At 42.8% G+C, this 16420-nt stretch overlaps 1 protein-coding gene across 1 annotated transcript in view; it reads right to left on the bottom strand.

The window, feature by feature from the left end:
* Positions 1–16420, bottom strand: part of shtn3 (shootin 3) — a 116138-nt gene that overhangs the window by 25405 nt on the left and 74313 nt on the right. The window contains exons 3-9 of the mRNA XM_048603925.1: positions 15850–15944; positions 14269–14425; positions 12932–13029; positions 10800–10881; positions 7596–7690; positions 5101–5247; positions 1020–1173 (exon numbers count right to left, since the gene is read on the bottom strand). Coding sequence (XP_048459882.1) covers positions 1020–1173; positions 5101–5247; positions 7596–7690; positions 10800–10881; positions 12932–13029; positions 14269–14425; positions 15850–15944 — 828 coding nt within the window. The remainder of the gene's footprint in view (positions 1–1019; positions 1174–5100; positions 5248–7595; positions 7691–10799; positions 10882–12931; positions 13030–14268; positions 14426–15849; positions 15945–16420) is intronic.

The following is a 16420-nucleotide window of genomic DNA, read 5'->3' as shown; positions in this document are numbered from 1 at the left end:
TGTGTGTGTGTGTGTGTGTCTGTGTGTGTGTGTCTGTGAGAGTGTGTCTGTGTGTGTGTGTGTCTGTGTGTGTGTGTCTGTGTGTGTGTGTCTGCGTGTGTGTGTGTGAGAGTCTGTGTGTCTGTCTGTCTGTGTGAGTGAGTGAGTGAGTGTGTGTGTGTGTGTGTGTGTGTGTGTGTGTGTGTGTGTGTTGGGGGGGGTGTGCGTGCGTGGTGTGGTGGGTGGTGGAGAGACTCTTAGCGATCGAACATAAGGAAGAGACTTTAAGATCAAAGCACTGCAGGACCGGGAGCCAATGGGTGTCAGTGAACACAGGAGCAATGGGATTTGACAGATGGGTAGAGATTTGGATGAGCTCATATTTCACAGAGGATGAAAGATAGGAAGCCACTCTAAAGAGCTTTGGAATCCCCTGTTAACATCACAAGCAGAAAGTTTAAGCTTGTATCTTTAATATTTCATTGAGTGTGAATAATGCGCAAATATTCTGCTAACAGGAAGGTAACTCAGTTACTTCCAGTTCCTTAAACCAGGAGTTGCACCATAAACAATGTGTCTGCCCCATTTCCTACATTGAGTACAAGTGCTGGGGTTGACAACCAGAATCTTTTTCCCAGAGTTGAAACGTCGAACAGTAGGAGGCATGCATTTAAGGTGAGAGGGAGAAAGTTCAAAGGAGATGTGAGGGGCAAGTTTTTTACACAAAGAGTGATAGGAGTCTGGAATGCACTGCCAGGGGTGGTGGAGGCAGAGGCAGATACAACAGGGGCATTTAAGGAGTTTTGAGATAACCACATGAATATGCAAGGAACGGAGGGATATAGACAAAGGGAAGGCAGAAGGGATTAGTTTAATTTTGCCGAAGTTTAATCTATAATCATGGGCCGAAGGGCCTGTTCCTGTGCTATACTGTTTTAGGTTCTAAGTGAAGAGTACTGCTTCGTCTGCAAGGTGTTCCTGAGTAATTGAAATGTGGATTGTGACTGCAAGGTCTTTCCTTCTTTCCATCCAGTGCACACCTTGATCCTCCAGCTCACAGTTCCTCTGTTCCACCTCTTGTACTCGCTGTTCAGACTCCCGTCTCTCCTCCTCAACCATCTCCAGTTGTCTCTGCACTGTATCCAGTTCCTTCTGCAGCGCTGATTCATTTAGATGGGACTCGAGCTCCTGAATCTGTGGGGGAAGGGCTTGTAAATTATTATCAGTTTGTTCAGAGTGCTACACAAACCACTAGCTTCGAGCCAGATGGTAGATAATGGTGAACCACCGGATTAAAGCAATCTAACCATGTCTTTTTAAATCAGATCCATCTTGGTATTCAAGTCTCAAGATACAGCAGCATGCACTGCATCTCAGAATAGAGTGATGAGTGTCCGTATCTCTTATGGCCCTTGTGCTGGCTTACTTGAAATAACCCTTTCCTTAAGAATTCTATAAAAATGTACTAAAACAATGTTTAAAATTCTAAAACCAATCCAAGGCTGACTCCCAATTTGTTTACATAATTACCCTCATGAGTAAACCCAGGGAACACAAGGATTAAGAGCACAAGATAGCCTCTCGAACCTGTTCCATTTTGAAAGGAATATGGCTGAACAGATTGTACTCTCAACTCCATTTTCCTGTCGTAACCCTGGACCCCTCCCCGCCCCGCCATTTCAGAAGGCAGTTCATAGTCAGCCCCTATCGCGTGGGGTCGGGAGTCACGTGTACTTCTGGACTGGGGTAAAGATGTCAGATTTCCTTTCCCTAAAAAGGCATTCCAGATGTGAATTCTGGAATGAGTGATTGCCTTGGGAGGAAAGGCAAGAGTTTAGAAGGGTCCAAGGCGAGTGAATTAAAATGAATAAGGTCCCGAGAGGATGTGGTCTAGAAAGGATGTTCCCCAGGGTGGGAGAATTTTGAACTGGGGAAGGTATAATGGTAAGGTCCTGGGGTGTGTTGCCGCAGAGACCTGCAGGCTTACAGTCCCTTGAAAGTGGAGTCACAGGTAGACAGGATAATGAAGAAGGCGTTTGGTACGCTTGCCTTTATTGGTCAGTGCATTGAGTATATGAGTTGTGAGGTCATGTTGCAGCTGTACTGCACATTGGTTAGGCCACTTGTGGAATAATATGTTCAATTCTGGTCTCTGTGCTATAGGAAAGATGTTGTGGAACCTGAAAGGGTTCAGAAAAGATTTACAAGGATGTTGCCATAGTTGAAGAGTCTCAGCTTAGGGAGAGGTTGGATAGCCTGGGGCTATTTCCCCTGAAGAATTGGAGGCTGAGGGGTGACCTTATAGAGGTTTATAAAATTATGAAGGGCATGGATAGAGTGAATAGTCAAGGTTTTTTTCTCCAGGGTAGGAAATCCAAAACTACAGGACATAGGTTTAAGGTGAGAGGGGAAAAATTTAAAAGGGGCCTAAGGATAACTTTTTCACGCAGAGGGTGGTACATATATGGAATGAACTACAGAGGAGCTGGTAGAGGCTGGTACAATTCCGACATTTAAAAAGCATCTGGATGGATAGATGAATATGAAGAGTTTAGAGGAATATGGGCCAAGTGCTGGCAAATGGGACTAGATTAATTTAGGATGTCTGGTTGCCAAATCTGCCCTGATTTGCTTTACCAAAATGCAAAATCTCACATGTATCGAAATTAAATTGCATCTGCCACTCCTCGGCCCATTGGGCCATCTGATCAAGATCCCGTTATACTCTGAGATAATCTTCTTCATTGTCCACTACACCTCCTATTTTGGTGTCATCTACAAATTTACCTCTTATATTCACATTCAAATCATTTTATATAGATGACAAAAAGTAGTGGACCCAGCACCAATCCTTGCGGCACACCGCTGGTCACAGGCCTCCAGTCTGAAAAACGACCCTCTACCACCACCCTCTGTCTCCTACCTTCAAGCCACTTTTGTATCCAGCTGGTGAGCTCCCACTGGATTCCATGTGATCTAACCCTGATAACCAGTCTCCCATGAGGAACCTTGTCGAATGCCTTGCTGAAGTCCATATAGACAATGTCTACCATTCTGCCTTCATCAATCTTCTACGTCACTTCTTCAAAAAACTCAATCAAGTTAGTGAGACATGATTTCCTACGCCCAAAGCCATGTTGACTACCCCTAATCAATCCTTACCTTTCCAAATACATGTAAATTGTGTCCCTCAAAATCCTATCAAACAACTTACCCACCAGTGACGTCACACTCACTGATCTATAGTTTCCTGGCTTTTCCTTGGCATTTCTTAAATAGTGGCACCACATTAGCCAACCTCCAGTCTTCCGGCACCCCATCTGTGGCTATCGATGATATAAATATCTCAGCAAGGGGCCCAGCAATCACTTCCCTACCTTCTCACAAAGTTCTGGGACACACCTAATCAGGTCCCAGGGACTTATCCACATTTATGCGTTTTAGGATGTCCAGCAATTCCTCTTCTGTAATATGGACACTTTTCAAATATCACTATTTATTTCCCCAAGCACTTTAGCTTCCATATCCTTCTCCACAGTAAACACTGATGCATAGTACTTGTTTAGTATCTCACCCATCTCCTGCAGTTCCACAAACATGATTCTTGTTTGAAAAAGGTTATTTTTTAAAAAGGTTTTCTTTAAAATGTTGTTCCCCAGCAACTGGAGACAACGGCTATTGGTATTATCACTGGGCTGTTAATCTAGAGACCCAGGTAATGTTCTGGACCCCCGGGTTCGAATCTCACCGCAGCAGATGATGGAAGTTGAATTCAATAAAAATCTGGAATTAAAATTCTAATGATGACCGTGAAACCATTGTCGATTGTTGGAAAAACCCATCTGATTCACTAATGTCCTTTAGGGAAGGAAACTGCCATTTGGGTAATTTGAGACAGCAATAAATGCTGACCTACTAGATCCTTTAGGGTGAATTTTTTAAAAAGCCATGCTGTAACCAGACAGATTGAAACTTGACCATCGTGCGGCTTGGCCTGAGGAACTAGGCCACAAGTGGAGCTCCATCATTGGAAAGGGGTAAAAGACCATCAGGGGGTCAGTTATCTGGAGGAAGGAGTCAAAGTAATCACTGGGGTAGGAATGATACAGATCATGAGGGGCAAGTTGGACTGATCACAGGGTCAGTCTGGGGGGCAGGTGGTTAGACAATCATGACACAGAGCGAGGACAGAGTGGGGTTACATATTTTCTTGCTGGGGACTGGCAGGTAATGTTTCTACTCCAACAGAAATTAAATATTGTGAATGTTGGAAGTCTGAAACAAACACAGAGAATGTTGCATGAACTCAGCAGGTCTGTGGAGAGAGAAACAGAGTTAACGTTTTGAGTCCGGTATAATTCTTTGGTTTGACTCCTTTCATCTACACTGGGTTTCCCAGGCATCCTCATATCTTTCAGGGACTGACACAGCTTCTGAGAACTGGCTGCATGTTAACTCCTCAACTTACATCCGCTAAAACCAGAACTGCCCAGAGCAGGGACCAATAAAGTGAGGGAAGGGGTGTCGCAGGATGACAGTCCCTACCAATGTGCTTTGAAGATTTGTCAGAGTTGTGATCTTTCAGATGAAATGTTTCACCTCAGCCCCGTCAGCCCTGTTATAGTATGTATAAAAAAAATCCTATGCCACCAGGTGAAAGAAAAGCATAGAAGTTTGGCCTGGATTCTTGGTCAATGCTCATCCTATAGCTAGCGTTGCTAGGACAGATGACCTGGTTGTTATAACATCTCTGTCTTTGGGATCTTGCTGCCTGGTCACAGACTCTCCCTGACTGATAACTTTACTGTCCTGCCCATTAAAGTGGCCCATGTCTCTCTGTTGACTATTCCAGTTAGGTAGTGAGAATACAAATAACTCCACAAATTTCAACACGCATTGCAATGTCAATTGATGAAAACTGGGCACGACCTTCACATTTAACCACCAGGTGCCAATAAGGGGGAAGCATGCTGCTGAAGCCGGTCTCCAATTTTGATATTACTTTAAGATGATTGAGTTGCCTTCGCTGCAGATCACAGCGGACCCCTCGCCCACATTCCTGCTGCTTGCCAGACCCACTGAAGAAAGCAGCGAATTCCCATGGGGAACGCAAAGCCTGACCTTTTTGTGATGCTGGAGCCGTTCCTCCTCCAGGGTCTTGGTGACACTGGTAACTTCCTCCAATGCTTTGAGCAGCTGTATGCTCGGATCGACCTGCTGCAGGAGGATCGCACTCTGCCGGTTCGCTTCCTTCTGCTTAACCAACATCTGTAAAAGGGGTCAGAACACAAGCACAGTGAAACATCTCCGGCTTTCCACACCTCCCCCAACTCTGCCTAACCGCTCTCACAGCCATCACTTCGCACCTCTCCTGACTGGAGCGAAAATCATGCTCAGCATTTATCCAAATCAAAACCGTACAGAAGTTTGCTAACCAACTTTTGATTCAGGTTTTACTGATTGACGTCAACATGCAGGCTCATATCCATTAATACAAAGGATGGCTTCACTAACTGTAGGTGTTGTTAGTCCAGATTTCTACCACAAAACATCAAAAAACAGTGTGGGCTTTGTTACAGTTTACCCCACGAGCATCTGGCTTCTTAGCCTGCGATATGGCAACAGAATTTTGAGATCCAATAGGGTTTTCTCTGACCAAATGCAGACATTGCAATAAGGATTGCGACCTGCATGCAGAACATGCAGCTAGCTACAGTCAGTCATTCCCTCTCGCAACAACTCCCCGCTGAATCTGGTACAGTATGGTAAAAGCTGGCACCACGTAACTCCTGTTACGTTGCTTCCTTGGGAAAGGACACTGCCATCGTGCAAAGGCAGATGTCTGGCTGCCACTCAGGAGAGTCAGGAACAGTGAGTGCCACTGATGTGATACTGTACGGCCACTGTGGTTTATATTGCTTTGGTACAGGCCTCTCTGTAAGTAAAAGGGAGTTCCCGAACCAATGAAAGTAGGCCTTCCATTTATAAGCACCTAATCATGACATCAGGTTGTTCCAAGATGCTTTGCAATGAATTGGTTACTTTTAAAGTCTTGTCATTGTAACACAGCTAATTCACACACAGCAAACCAATACAGTCTCCTCCTGTTAGTACTGGAAGAGGATTTGTTATGAACTGTGTTCAGTCATAGAATCCTTACAGTGTGGAAACAGGCCCTTCGGCCCAATAAGTCCACACCGACCCTCAGAACATCCCACCCAGACCCATCCTATAACGCACCTGATATACACATCCCTGAACACCACGGGCAATTTAGCATGGCCAATCCACCCTAACCTGCACATCTTTGGAGTGTGGGAGGAAACCAGAGCACCAGGAGGAAAACCACACAGACACGGGGAGAATGTGCAAACTCTACACTGACAGTCACCCAAGGGTGGAATTGAACCCAGGTCCCTGGCGCTGTGAGGCAGCAGTGCTAACCACTGAGCCACCGTGTTATAGACCAGACCAGACCCCCCCCCTCAAAATATTTTAAGAATGTAGCCCAGACCCCAACTTTCTCTTATTTTAAAAGGTGGATGTGAAATGCTGCGTTCCAGATGCCAGGCAACTGGTCAAAACTACTTAATGTTAAGCAAAACACAATTTATTCAAACACTACAGTTAAAATACAAACAAAAGAAATAGAATTTTAGAATAACTTAACTATTGCAAAACTTAAACAAATGATAGATACAGTATCTATTACTAACTAATTGTTCCAATACAGTGACATCCCACAAACGCACCCCTTGGCAAAAAGACAAATTCAAACACAGATTCTCACATGCAGTTCTCCAATCCAGGAGGAAAAAACATCAAGAGGAAATTCTGAAAGTGTAGCAGCCAAGAGGCATTCACTGAAGCTTCCGACTCTTTTGAGACCCCAAACAACTTCTGCAGCCAAAGCTTAAAAAAAACTAGAAAGCTTTTCAAAAAAAAAAACCACCCCAAGGCCTCACAAGTTGTTTACTTAAGTCATCTTCAGAATTCAGTTCGGAATCTTCAAAAATATACCAGGGCAAAATAACCTTTTAAAGTGACAGCACTGTCACAACTGTGTCACTCATCTCCTTGTAGCCACTGCTAGTGTGTATGTCTGTGCAGAGGGAAGAATTTACTGTAAATAAAAGCACTGTTATCTCTCCATCTCACTATTAATACATCTGTATGAGGCAATGTGGTCTAAAAAGTCATACATCTCTCTCCTTTGTTGCATTAAGGCACATGGGTGTGTGTGTGTGTGTTTTAAATAATATCAATGTTCTTTTGCACCCTCAAATAGTTACAGACACTATATTCAAAAATATGTTGCAGTAACCATTCAAGTATGTGTTGTAATCATTGTTATAATTATGTGTTAAAATGGAATTGACTACATTCTCCATCACCAGCCTGAAAGGGTCAGTAAGCCCACATTAATTTGGTGATATATTGGTGATTTAATCTGGAGAACGAGCAGCATCAACATTCTCTTTGTGATAAATGTTTCATGTTTAAATTGGTTCAGGCAAGCATATTTCATGGAAGAATAACACAAGCAATGTCTAAAATAAAGTAATTCAGCCCTCGCTAGATGCAGACCTCTTTCTGCCTTGCACTTATACACATACCTCATGAGCAAACAACTCAGCCTTCTGCCTTAGGCTCTGTTCCAGGTCTAGCTGTTGTCTCAGCTCCTCATATTCTTGGGTTGCCATCACAGAAACTGGGCCAGAAAACATTGCACAGACAGGTTATTGACTTCTTGTCCTTCTAACAGTAGACTTCTAACAGAAATCAAAGTGTAAGACAGGGAATGGGAAAGAATTGTGGCAGAGGAATGACAAGGAACAGGCAGAAAATCCTTACAGACCAAATCCCAACAGTAGTGTTAAACTTATAACATTGTACACGCTCCTCCCAAATGCCGTTCCACTCTGTGCTGCATCCTGCAAGCGTGATCTGTGAAAATTCTTCTCCTGGCTGAAAACTTTTGCACCGTGCATCAAAGGTATTGGAGAATTTTGATTGAATCTAAAATAATTTCAACAAATTTTTGATGCTATTTTGTTGCAATTAATGTGTCATTTTCCACTGTCTTGAATAAAATATTCAGGGTTATCATGGCAGTTATTATAACTGCACCAATAGAAGCAATTAAAGAAAGGAACAAAATCTTACATTCATGAAGCAGCATAACCTCAGGACATCTCTAAGCACAATGAAATACTTTTGAAGTATAGTCCACTGTTATATCACAGCGAACTGTTTTGCTTGGACAATTAATTAGTGCAATAATGGCACAATCTGAGCTTGCATTTACCAGAGCAACTTTATGACTGCAATTTATAATTTTCTCCCCATTTTATTGCTGGCTAGTAAATAAATTAAATAACCTTCCACATTTAACCTCAACGCCCATTCGGAGGATAATATTGCCCCAGGTACTTGAAGTAAAGAATACAGAATGCATTTTAATCAGTTTAGTAGTTGGAGTTTGCAAATATTCGTGTTCATTTATAAGCTAAAACGACTTCCGATCCCCCTCTTTGCAATGCACACCCGTTCACATTGACACGGATACCAGGATGTGACCTAGAGGTTGTGATCTTGGCACCTAGTTGAAAGGCTGGGGCAACTTCTCCTGCATTGTGCCAGCTCACTCTGCAGCGATCTAATGGTCAATAAATTGTTAATTAGCTCTGTCCCTACTTGGGAGAACATTGCACCTCTGAGAGCTTCCAACAACGTTCCACTGCCTGTTGTCCAGGAAACTAAGCTTTTCTTGATTTATTTTCAATTAGCTTAATAGAATGCAGAATACAACGGAAAAATAAAATCTCAAGTCCACATTTATCGTTTGATCATGAAAGCCTTCCCAGTAAAAATCCAGGTGGGAGAACTAATGGATCGTTCTGGATAATTACAGTAATTTCAAGAGTTTTCCACATGGCCATTAAGTATCAAACTTACAAGACAAATATTATTAGGGGACATGTGGCAAGTCAACAGTGGAGGTTAACCATGCGTATGGAAGGTTTGAGTTATAAAGAAAGGCTGGATAGGCTTGGATGTTTTTCTCTGGAGCATAGGACGTTGAGAGGTAAACTTATGGAGGCTTATAAAATCATGAGGGGTATAGATAGGGTGAATGGTAAGTGTCTTTTCCCTAGGATTTGGGATGTTAAGACAGAGTGTGAGGAGAGAGATTTAAAAAAGACATGAGGGGCTAAAGGTTTACACAGGGGGTGGTTCGTGTGTGAAACGAACTTCCTGAGGAAGTGGTGGATGTGGGCACAATTACAACGTTTAAAAGACATTTAGATAAGTACATGGATAGGAAAGGTTGGGAGGGATATGGGCCAGGAGCAGGCAGGTGGGACTAGTTTAGTTTGGGATTATGGTCAGCATGGACTGGTTGGACCGAAGGGTCTGTTTCTGCACTCTATGACTCTATGACTCTACGTATGGTTTATAATTATTGGTTTTAATAGTTTGCTTGTAGCATTCTGTGCTGTTCATTTAATAGCACTTTTTATTTTCCCCACTGCATCGTTTTTGTTCCACCTACTATGGTCAGACATTGGCTTTGAACTTGTACAGATTTGCAGTACGTTACACTTTTAAAATCATGTGGGAGATATGCTCAGCCAACCATCCCCTGGCTCCCTGTCTTTAGTGATCTGCCCAGAAAAGATTCATAAATAAATGCATAAAGTATAAGAAGCAGAGGAGTTAGGTTTAACCTTTGTAAAGCAATATTGGTGCCAACTACAGGACTGCATCCAGTTCTGCTCATTTGAGAAAGTCCTTGAGTTCACACAGGGAATTTACTTGAATGCGTCCAGGGATGGAGAATCTTAGCAACATGGTTGGGATGAAAGGGCTGTAATTTTTCCTTGGACTGAAGGAGAATGAGGGGAGATTTGATGGGAATGTTTAAGAGTTTGACATGGTTTGATAAAGTAGGCAGAGAAAAACACCCTTCCCTCTGGCCATGCTAAATTGCCCATGGTATCCAGGAACATGCAGGCTAGGTGGGTTACCCATGGGAAATGCAGAGTTATAGGGGTAGGGTAGGGGAGTGGATCTGGGTGGGATGCTGTTTGGAGGATCGAACTGGCCTTGATGGGCTGAAAGGCCTGCTTCCACACTATGAGGATTCTATGATTCACTGACAGTACAATGACTATGAGCACAGGTTTGAAATTGTGGGCAAGAGATTCGGGGGAGATATGAGAAAGAATTTTTTTTTTATGCAGCAAGTGATAATGAATTGAAACTTGCTCCCCATTAGGATGGTACAATCAATGATTGCCAAAGGGAATTAGATGGATGCTTCAAGGAAATAAACTTAGCAGAGTGAAATGGACTGGAATACTCTCTGAGGAGGTAGCATAGACTCAATGGGCTAAATGGCCTCTTTCTGCACCAGAAATGACTGTATGAGACAGAGCATTCTGTGTACAGTGTTGATCCTTATACATAACTTTGAATTTCATCAACAATGAGGTTCTCAGGAAATCAACTAAATTCCTTTCTCAATGAAAGGACTTTACTTCAACCCAGGAAAAGCTAATTTCCATTGCTTCTGAAAAGGATCATCCTATTTATATTTGTGAAATATGTTTCTTTTCATATCCTGAAACGAGTCATTATTAAAGTAACTGTCCATTGACTGTAAATTGAGTTATCATTCCTAGAAGAATCTAATCAAGAGAACCAGATCACTTATATCAGGAAAAATGGACATGAGTTATATATTGGTGTTTAAATGAGTTCCTGTGAAAATTACGCTTATTCTACAGAATAACAACAGGTATGTTTGAACTCACCCCTGTTGAAATTTTTGATTGTTTTTGCTTGTTTCTCCAGCAAGTTTTGAAGTTCTGTCATCTCAGCTTGCTCCCTTTCCAGCTGAAAGGACAAACCGAAGACATAACAACATTAGTTCTGAGTCAACCCATCTCAGGGGGTTTTGCATCATTAAAGTGTGATAGGTCTTGATCCAAATGAAGTCGAGAGGAGACAGGGTTTAAGAATATGGTGTGTAACACAGGAAAGAGGCTGGTGTTTACATTTACATTCCTGGATGATCTTAGGATAGTGAGCAGTAGTGGCTGATGATAGTAGCATCCAAAATTGCTTAATGTGGTCTGGCCAGATCTGGCAATGAATGGTTAAACCATGTATCTAATGGGTGAATGAGGACCTTTGTGGAGAAGCGGTTATGTCCCTACCTCAGAACTACAAGGCCATGTTCCAGGGGTGTGTCAGAACCTGTCTGAACAGGTTGCTTAAAAATGTCTAACATGGGTTGCTCTATTACTTTACATTTCCATCACTGTGAATATGGAACTCCCATGTGTAGCTAATAAATTGCTAAAGGCCATGTTAAATTGCCCTTGGTATCCAGGAACGTGCAGACTAGGTGGGTGAGCCATGGGAAATGCAGGGTTTTAAGGGTAGGGTAGGAGAGTGGATCGGGGTGGGATGCTATTTGAAGGATCGAACTGGCCTTGATGGGCTGAAAGGCCTGCTTCCACACTATGAGGATTCTATGATTAACTGATGGTACAATGACTATGAGCACAGGTTTGAAATTGTGGGCAAGAGATTCGGGGGAGATATGAGAAAGAGCTTTTTCTATGCAGCAAGTGATAATGAATTGAAACTCACTACCCAACTGTTCCCTCTTTGTCTCTCCATTCACCACAACATTCCTACAGCGACTGATTTGTTGGGATCTATTGGTCTTGAGGCGCAGAGTTGAAGGACATTCCAGGGGAATGGCCAGACTAAGAGATTTTCATCAAAGGTAGACATAAAGGTATTGCTGAGGTAGGGACATAACCACTGCTCCACAGAAGTCCCCATTCATCCATTAGATACATGGCGTCATTTTCCTTTCCATGAACACAAGTATCCAGCTGGCTACCCCATGTTTCCTGCCCCATTGTAGTTGAAAGTCACCTTTATGGAGTCTAAGCATCAATGAGCCTTGCTCACCTGCTGCATATTCTGGATATTAAGTGAAACAAAATTTTGTTATTACATAGCACCCAGCTAATGCTGAGTTATTGTGACGTACTTAAAATGCTTCTATTAACATGAGTGTTTTTAATTCTGTTAGTTGATAACTTCTATTCTAGCTTCTCAGGGTTTTAAAAAAAGTTCTTAGATGCTGTTAATCACCTTATCATAGCCACACTATGAAAGTTCACAAGTTTGCTGGCCTGATATTTTTGATGACTTTAACTGGGAGAGGTTAACTCATTCACTCAAAGTGCACAGCATCTCAAAAGAGGTTTTGTTTGTGTAGTTGCAAGCTTTTAATAGATTGGTTAAAATAACACAGCCTGAGCAGGCCAGATTTAAGGCATCAAATAAATGTCAAATATGGATAATGAATCTCCAGCCAGTTCTTTGGTAATGAGTTACAGTAAGGGATCTATCTGATTGATACTCCTTACAATGATCACTGTTCACTGCCGTCTTTCTAGAAAGAGACTATCAGGACCCTAAACCTGTAAGCCAAGGAGTACAGCTAAGCAGAGCAGTGACAGCTCAGAGTCTCATCGTGGAGGTGCCGGCGTTGGATTGGGATGCACAAAGTCAGAATCACACAACACCAGGTTGTAGTCCATCAGGTTTTGCTGCTCCAAAAGCTTGTGATTTCAAATATACCTGTTGGACTATAACCTGGTGTCACATGACTTCTGACAGAGGCTAATTGGCAGGTCATCAATGCATGTGCAATGTATAGATTGCCAACTTCAATTCATTCAACGATACAACCCTACTGACCTTAGTTCTTTAGTTGCTGGCTTTGTCTAAACTTGGGAGTGTGTTTACCCACCATTGAGACTAATGGGGGACACAAGAACCTCTCTGATTATCATGGCTGTAGATTTACAGGGTGCTAAAGGTCCTCTCACACACTGTCAAGTCAATAGAAAACACTTACTCTGGTGGTTAATTCCTCAATGCTGCTCTGCAATTCCTGCACTTGACCCGCAAGCTGTTTCTTCTCCTCCAGAAGCTGTGTTACTGTCTCCTGCAGATCTGTGGATATATGGAGGAGTCAGAGACAAGCAAACCTCCCCTTCACGTGCCCACCACAAGTTTCCCAATCGACCCATTTGGACACCCTTTATGTAGTCACAGGAGGACCCGATAAACAAAAGATCATCTTTGAGCAGAACAATCTCTAATGCAAGCAGCAAGGATTTTTGTGGTTCCTCCCTGAATGCCAACAAATCCATCAAGACATCCAGGCACAATTCCACCATTAGTGTTTTAGGGCACTTTTTCATTTGTGCTGTGCAGACTCCTCTGCACCTTATAATGTAAAGTGGACTCTACACAGATTGAGGATCTCAGTTGTAACTGTCTTTGTTGCACTTCTTGCCCTCAATGTAACGTTCTAACACTAACACCTCAAACATGTAATGTGTGCGCTATAGGATTACTAGAAAATGGAATCTTATTTTCCCTGCTGTGCTTTTACAAGATGGTTGACACCTGGTTTCAACACAGGTGATACTTTAACTAACAGGATCAGTTCTCATTATTGAGATACTATTAAGTTGGAGAGGGTTCAGAAGAGATTTACCAGAATATTGCCAGGAATGGAAGGTTTGAATTATAGGGAGAGGCTGGACAGGCTGGGTCTTTATTCACTGGAGCGTAGGAGGCTGAAGGCTGATCTTATAGAGGTTTATAAAATCATGAAGGGCATGGATAAGGTGAGTGGCAGTTGTCTCTTCCCTAGGGTGGGAGATTTTAAGACTAGGGGGCATATCTTTAAGGTGAGAGGAGAAAGAGTTAAAAAAGACATGAGGGGCAACTTTTTTATACGTAGAGTGGTTCATGTGTGGAACAAACTTCCAGAGGAAGTGGTGAATGCGGGTACAGTCACAACGTTTAAAAGTCATTTGGATAAATCCATGTATAAAAAATGTTTGGAGGGATATGGACCAAGCACAGGCAGGTGGGATTAGTTTAGTTTGGGTGTATGGTTGGCATGGACTGGCTGGACCAAAGGGTCAGTTCCCGTACTGTATAGCTCTATGACAATGACTCTAAGACTTACTCTGCTAGTTTGAATGTTTCTGACTGTGTTCGGTAAAGTGAATATTTTTCCTTACTTTGCTATACACTGTGTGATGGCTATTGAATTGCAATGATGCAATGTTGTTGTAGATCCTGACATTGAAGAGCATGGGGAGCCTGTAGTTGGGGTTCACAGGTTGTAGATGAAAGTTCACTTTTTGTAAACCACTGGGGCACATTGAGGTTCACCTTTGACCTGTTGCTGATACTGAAGGCAGGGATCGGGGCTGGTGTCCTGTGGCTCCTCCTCTGCGGCCCCACAATCTGAAATACTGGGGAGCAAGTCATCCATGCAAACCCGGGATGTTAGACTCAGGTACTTCAGCTTCTTGTTCTCATGACTGAGCTGTAAAAGATTCAACCAATCCTTGGATGAAAGTTTTGAAAAACGACATAGCCTTGAACAGCATGAAAAGTGATAAGTCACCTTACATTAATTCATGCATTTCTACCAGACATTAAGGACAGTCTTGTCTATCCCATCTCCCACATGGTGAATGTGAGATTGATAAAGTTAATGCACAGTGTGGAGATCATTTTTACTCGTGTCCAGTTCACAGCACACGAAGGCTGCCCAAATCTTGCATGGTAATTTTTGGTGGCATTCTGGTGAAATTGGCTATAAATTAACAATGACTTTGTCAACAGCTTCATTTTCCTTAGCAAAGAGAAAAGAGCTGACTGTTCAAGTCTCGAAGTGCACTCCATTGAAACTAAAAGACCAAAGTTGGGCAGAGTAGACATTAATTATTCAACTGTGAGAATTCAAGCTCATTTAAAAGGTGTGGTACCTAGGTAATGTCTTGGAGACTTGGGTTCAAATCCTGCCATGACAGATGATGGAATTTGAATTCAATAACAAAAGTCTGGAATTAAGAGTCTAACGATGACCATGAAATCATTGCCATTGTTGGGAAAACCGGTCTGATTCACTAATGTCCTTTAGAGAAGGAAACTGCTATCCTTACCTGGTCTGGCCTGCATGTGACTCCAGACCCACAGCAATGTGGTTGACTCTTACCTGCCCTCTGGGCAATTAGGAATGGGCAATAAATGCTGCCTAGCCAGTGATATCCACATCCCGTGAATGAATAGAAAATAAACAGCCCAGCGCTTGTTTTTTGGTTATCAGAAGAACACTCCACATTATCCCAATGTGCCTCATAGATCCAAGTGCTAGGTAACGCTTGACTCTCGATCGTATTGGAGCTGTGTGAATATTTTCTGTGTGGTAGAATGAGACTGATGGAAATCGTGAGGCTGTAACTGATCACAAGACTCAGACATCAGTAAGAGAGAAGACACCAATTGGGAATGAGCATGTGAAGAGAGAGGTCTATAGTCACTGCGCTAGGGTGTTATTTTTGATAACCTGCTGTGTATGGATGTAAATGTGGGAGTGTTACAGTGCAGAAGATGTTGAAGAGCCTTACACACAAAGAAGGAGCAGGCATCATCAGGTGCCATGTGCAGACACAGCCCAGAATTACTCCAAAGTCACACGACACCAGGTTATAGTCCAGGTTTATTTGAAATCACGAGCTTTCGGAGCATTGCTCCTTCGTCAGGTGAAGACCATAACCTGGTGTTGCGTGACACCACCCCAGTCTGACACTGGCACCCCCACATCAGAAATACTCCAGACTGGTATCTCAAGGTGCAAGGAGCAGAATTGGCTTAAAGCATAAGATAAAACAGTTTGCACTTTGCTATCTGGCCATCTGACCCCCAAAGATACAGTCAACATTTTAAAGTTGCACTTATTGCTACCTTTGTGGCCAAGACTTCAGCATTCTCCCGGCAAGATTTCTCAATCTCCAGCTGTGTGTGCAGAGCATTTACTTCTTCGATAACCATCTGTGAAACTGGAAGAAAAGAGAGGTCAACTAAACTGAATTAAACACGCACTCCATCTCTTCTCACAGTCAGAACTTGAAGGAAGTTGTCCCTGTTCTTCAGGGATGATGAGAACAAACAGCCAATACGCTCATGAAAATCTGACTGCTGTCGTTACTTGGAGAATTACAAACCCAGGTCACATATCTCAAGGAAGGATGGTAAATTCAAGCAGAAAGAAACAACTTTGGACTCCAAATTATTGACACCTGAGATGAATATATCCAAGTAACCAGAATTCACCTCCGTACTGATGTGAAGAAACCTGTGTGGAGGCTCATATTTCATAGCTAACAGAATTATCCAGGATAACTAAGAGGATTGTACAAATATTAGAGAAAAAGAGGGTGGGGAGGTGGCAGAGAGGGCTGGGAGGATGAGGAGGGCGGACTGGGAACGTGAGGGGGAGGGATGGGAAAATGAGGGGGAAGAATGGGAAGGTGAG

This window comes from Rhincodon typus, chromosome 12 (genome assembly GCF_021869965.1).
Source record: "Rhincodon typus isolate 14 chromosome 12, sRhiTyp1.1, whole genome shotgun sequence".
Lineage (NCBI taxonomy): Eukaryota > Metazoa > Chordata > Chondrichthyes > Orectolobiformes > Rhincodontidae > Rhincodon > Rhincodon typus.
The sequence above is the reverse complement of the archived record's forward strand: the minus strand, read 5'-3'. Positions and strand labels throughout refer to the sequence as shown.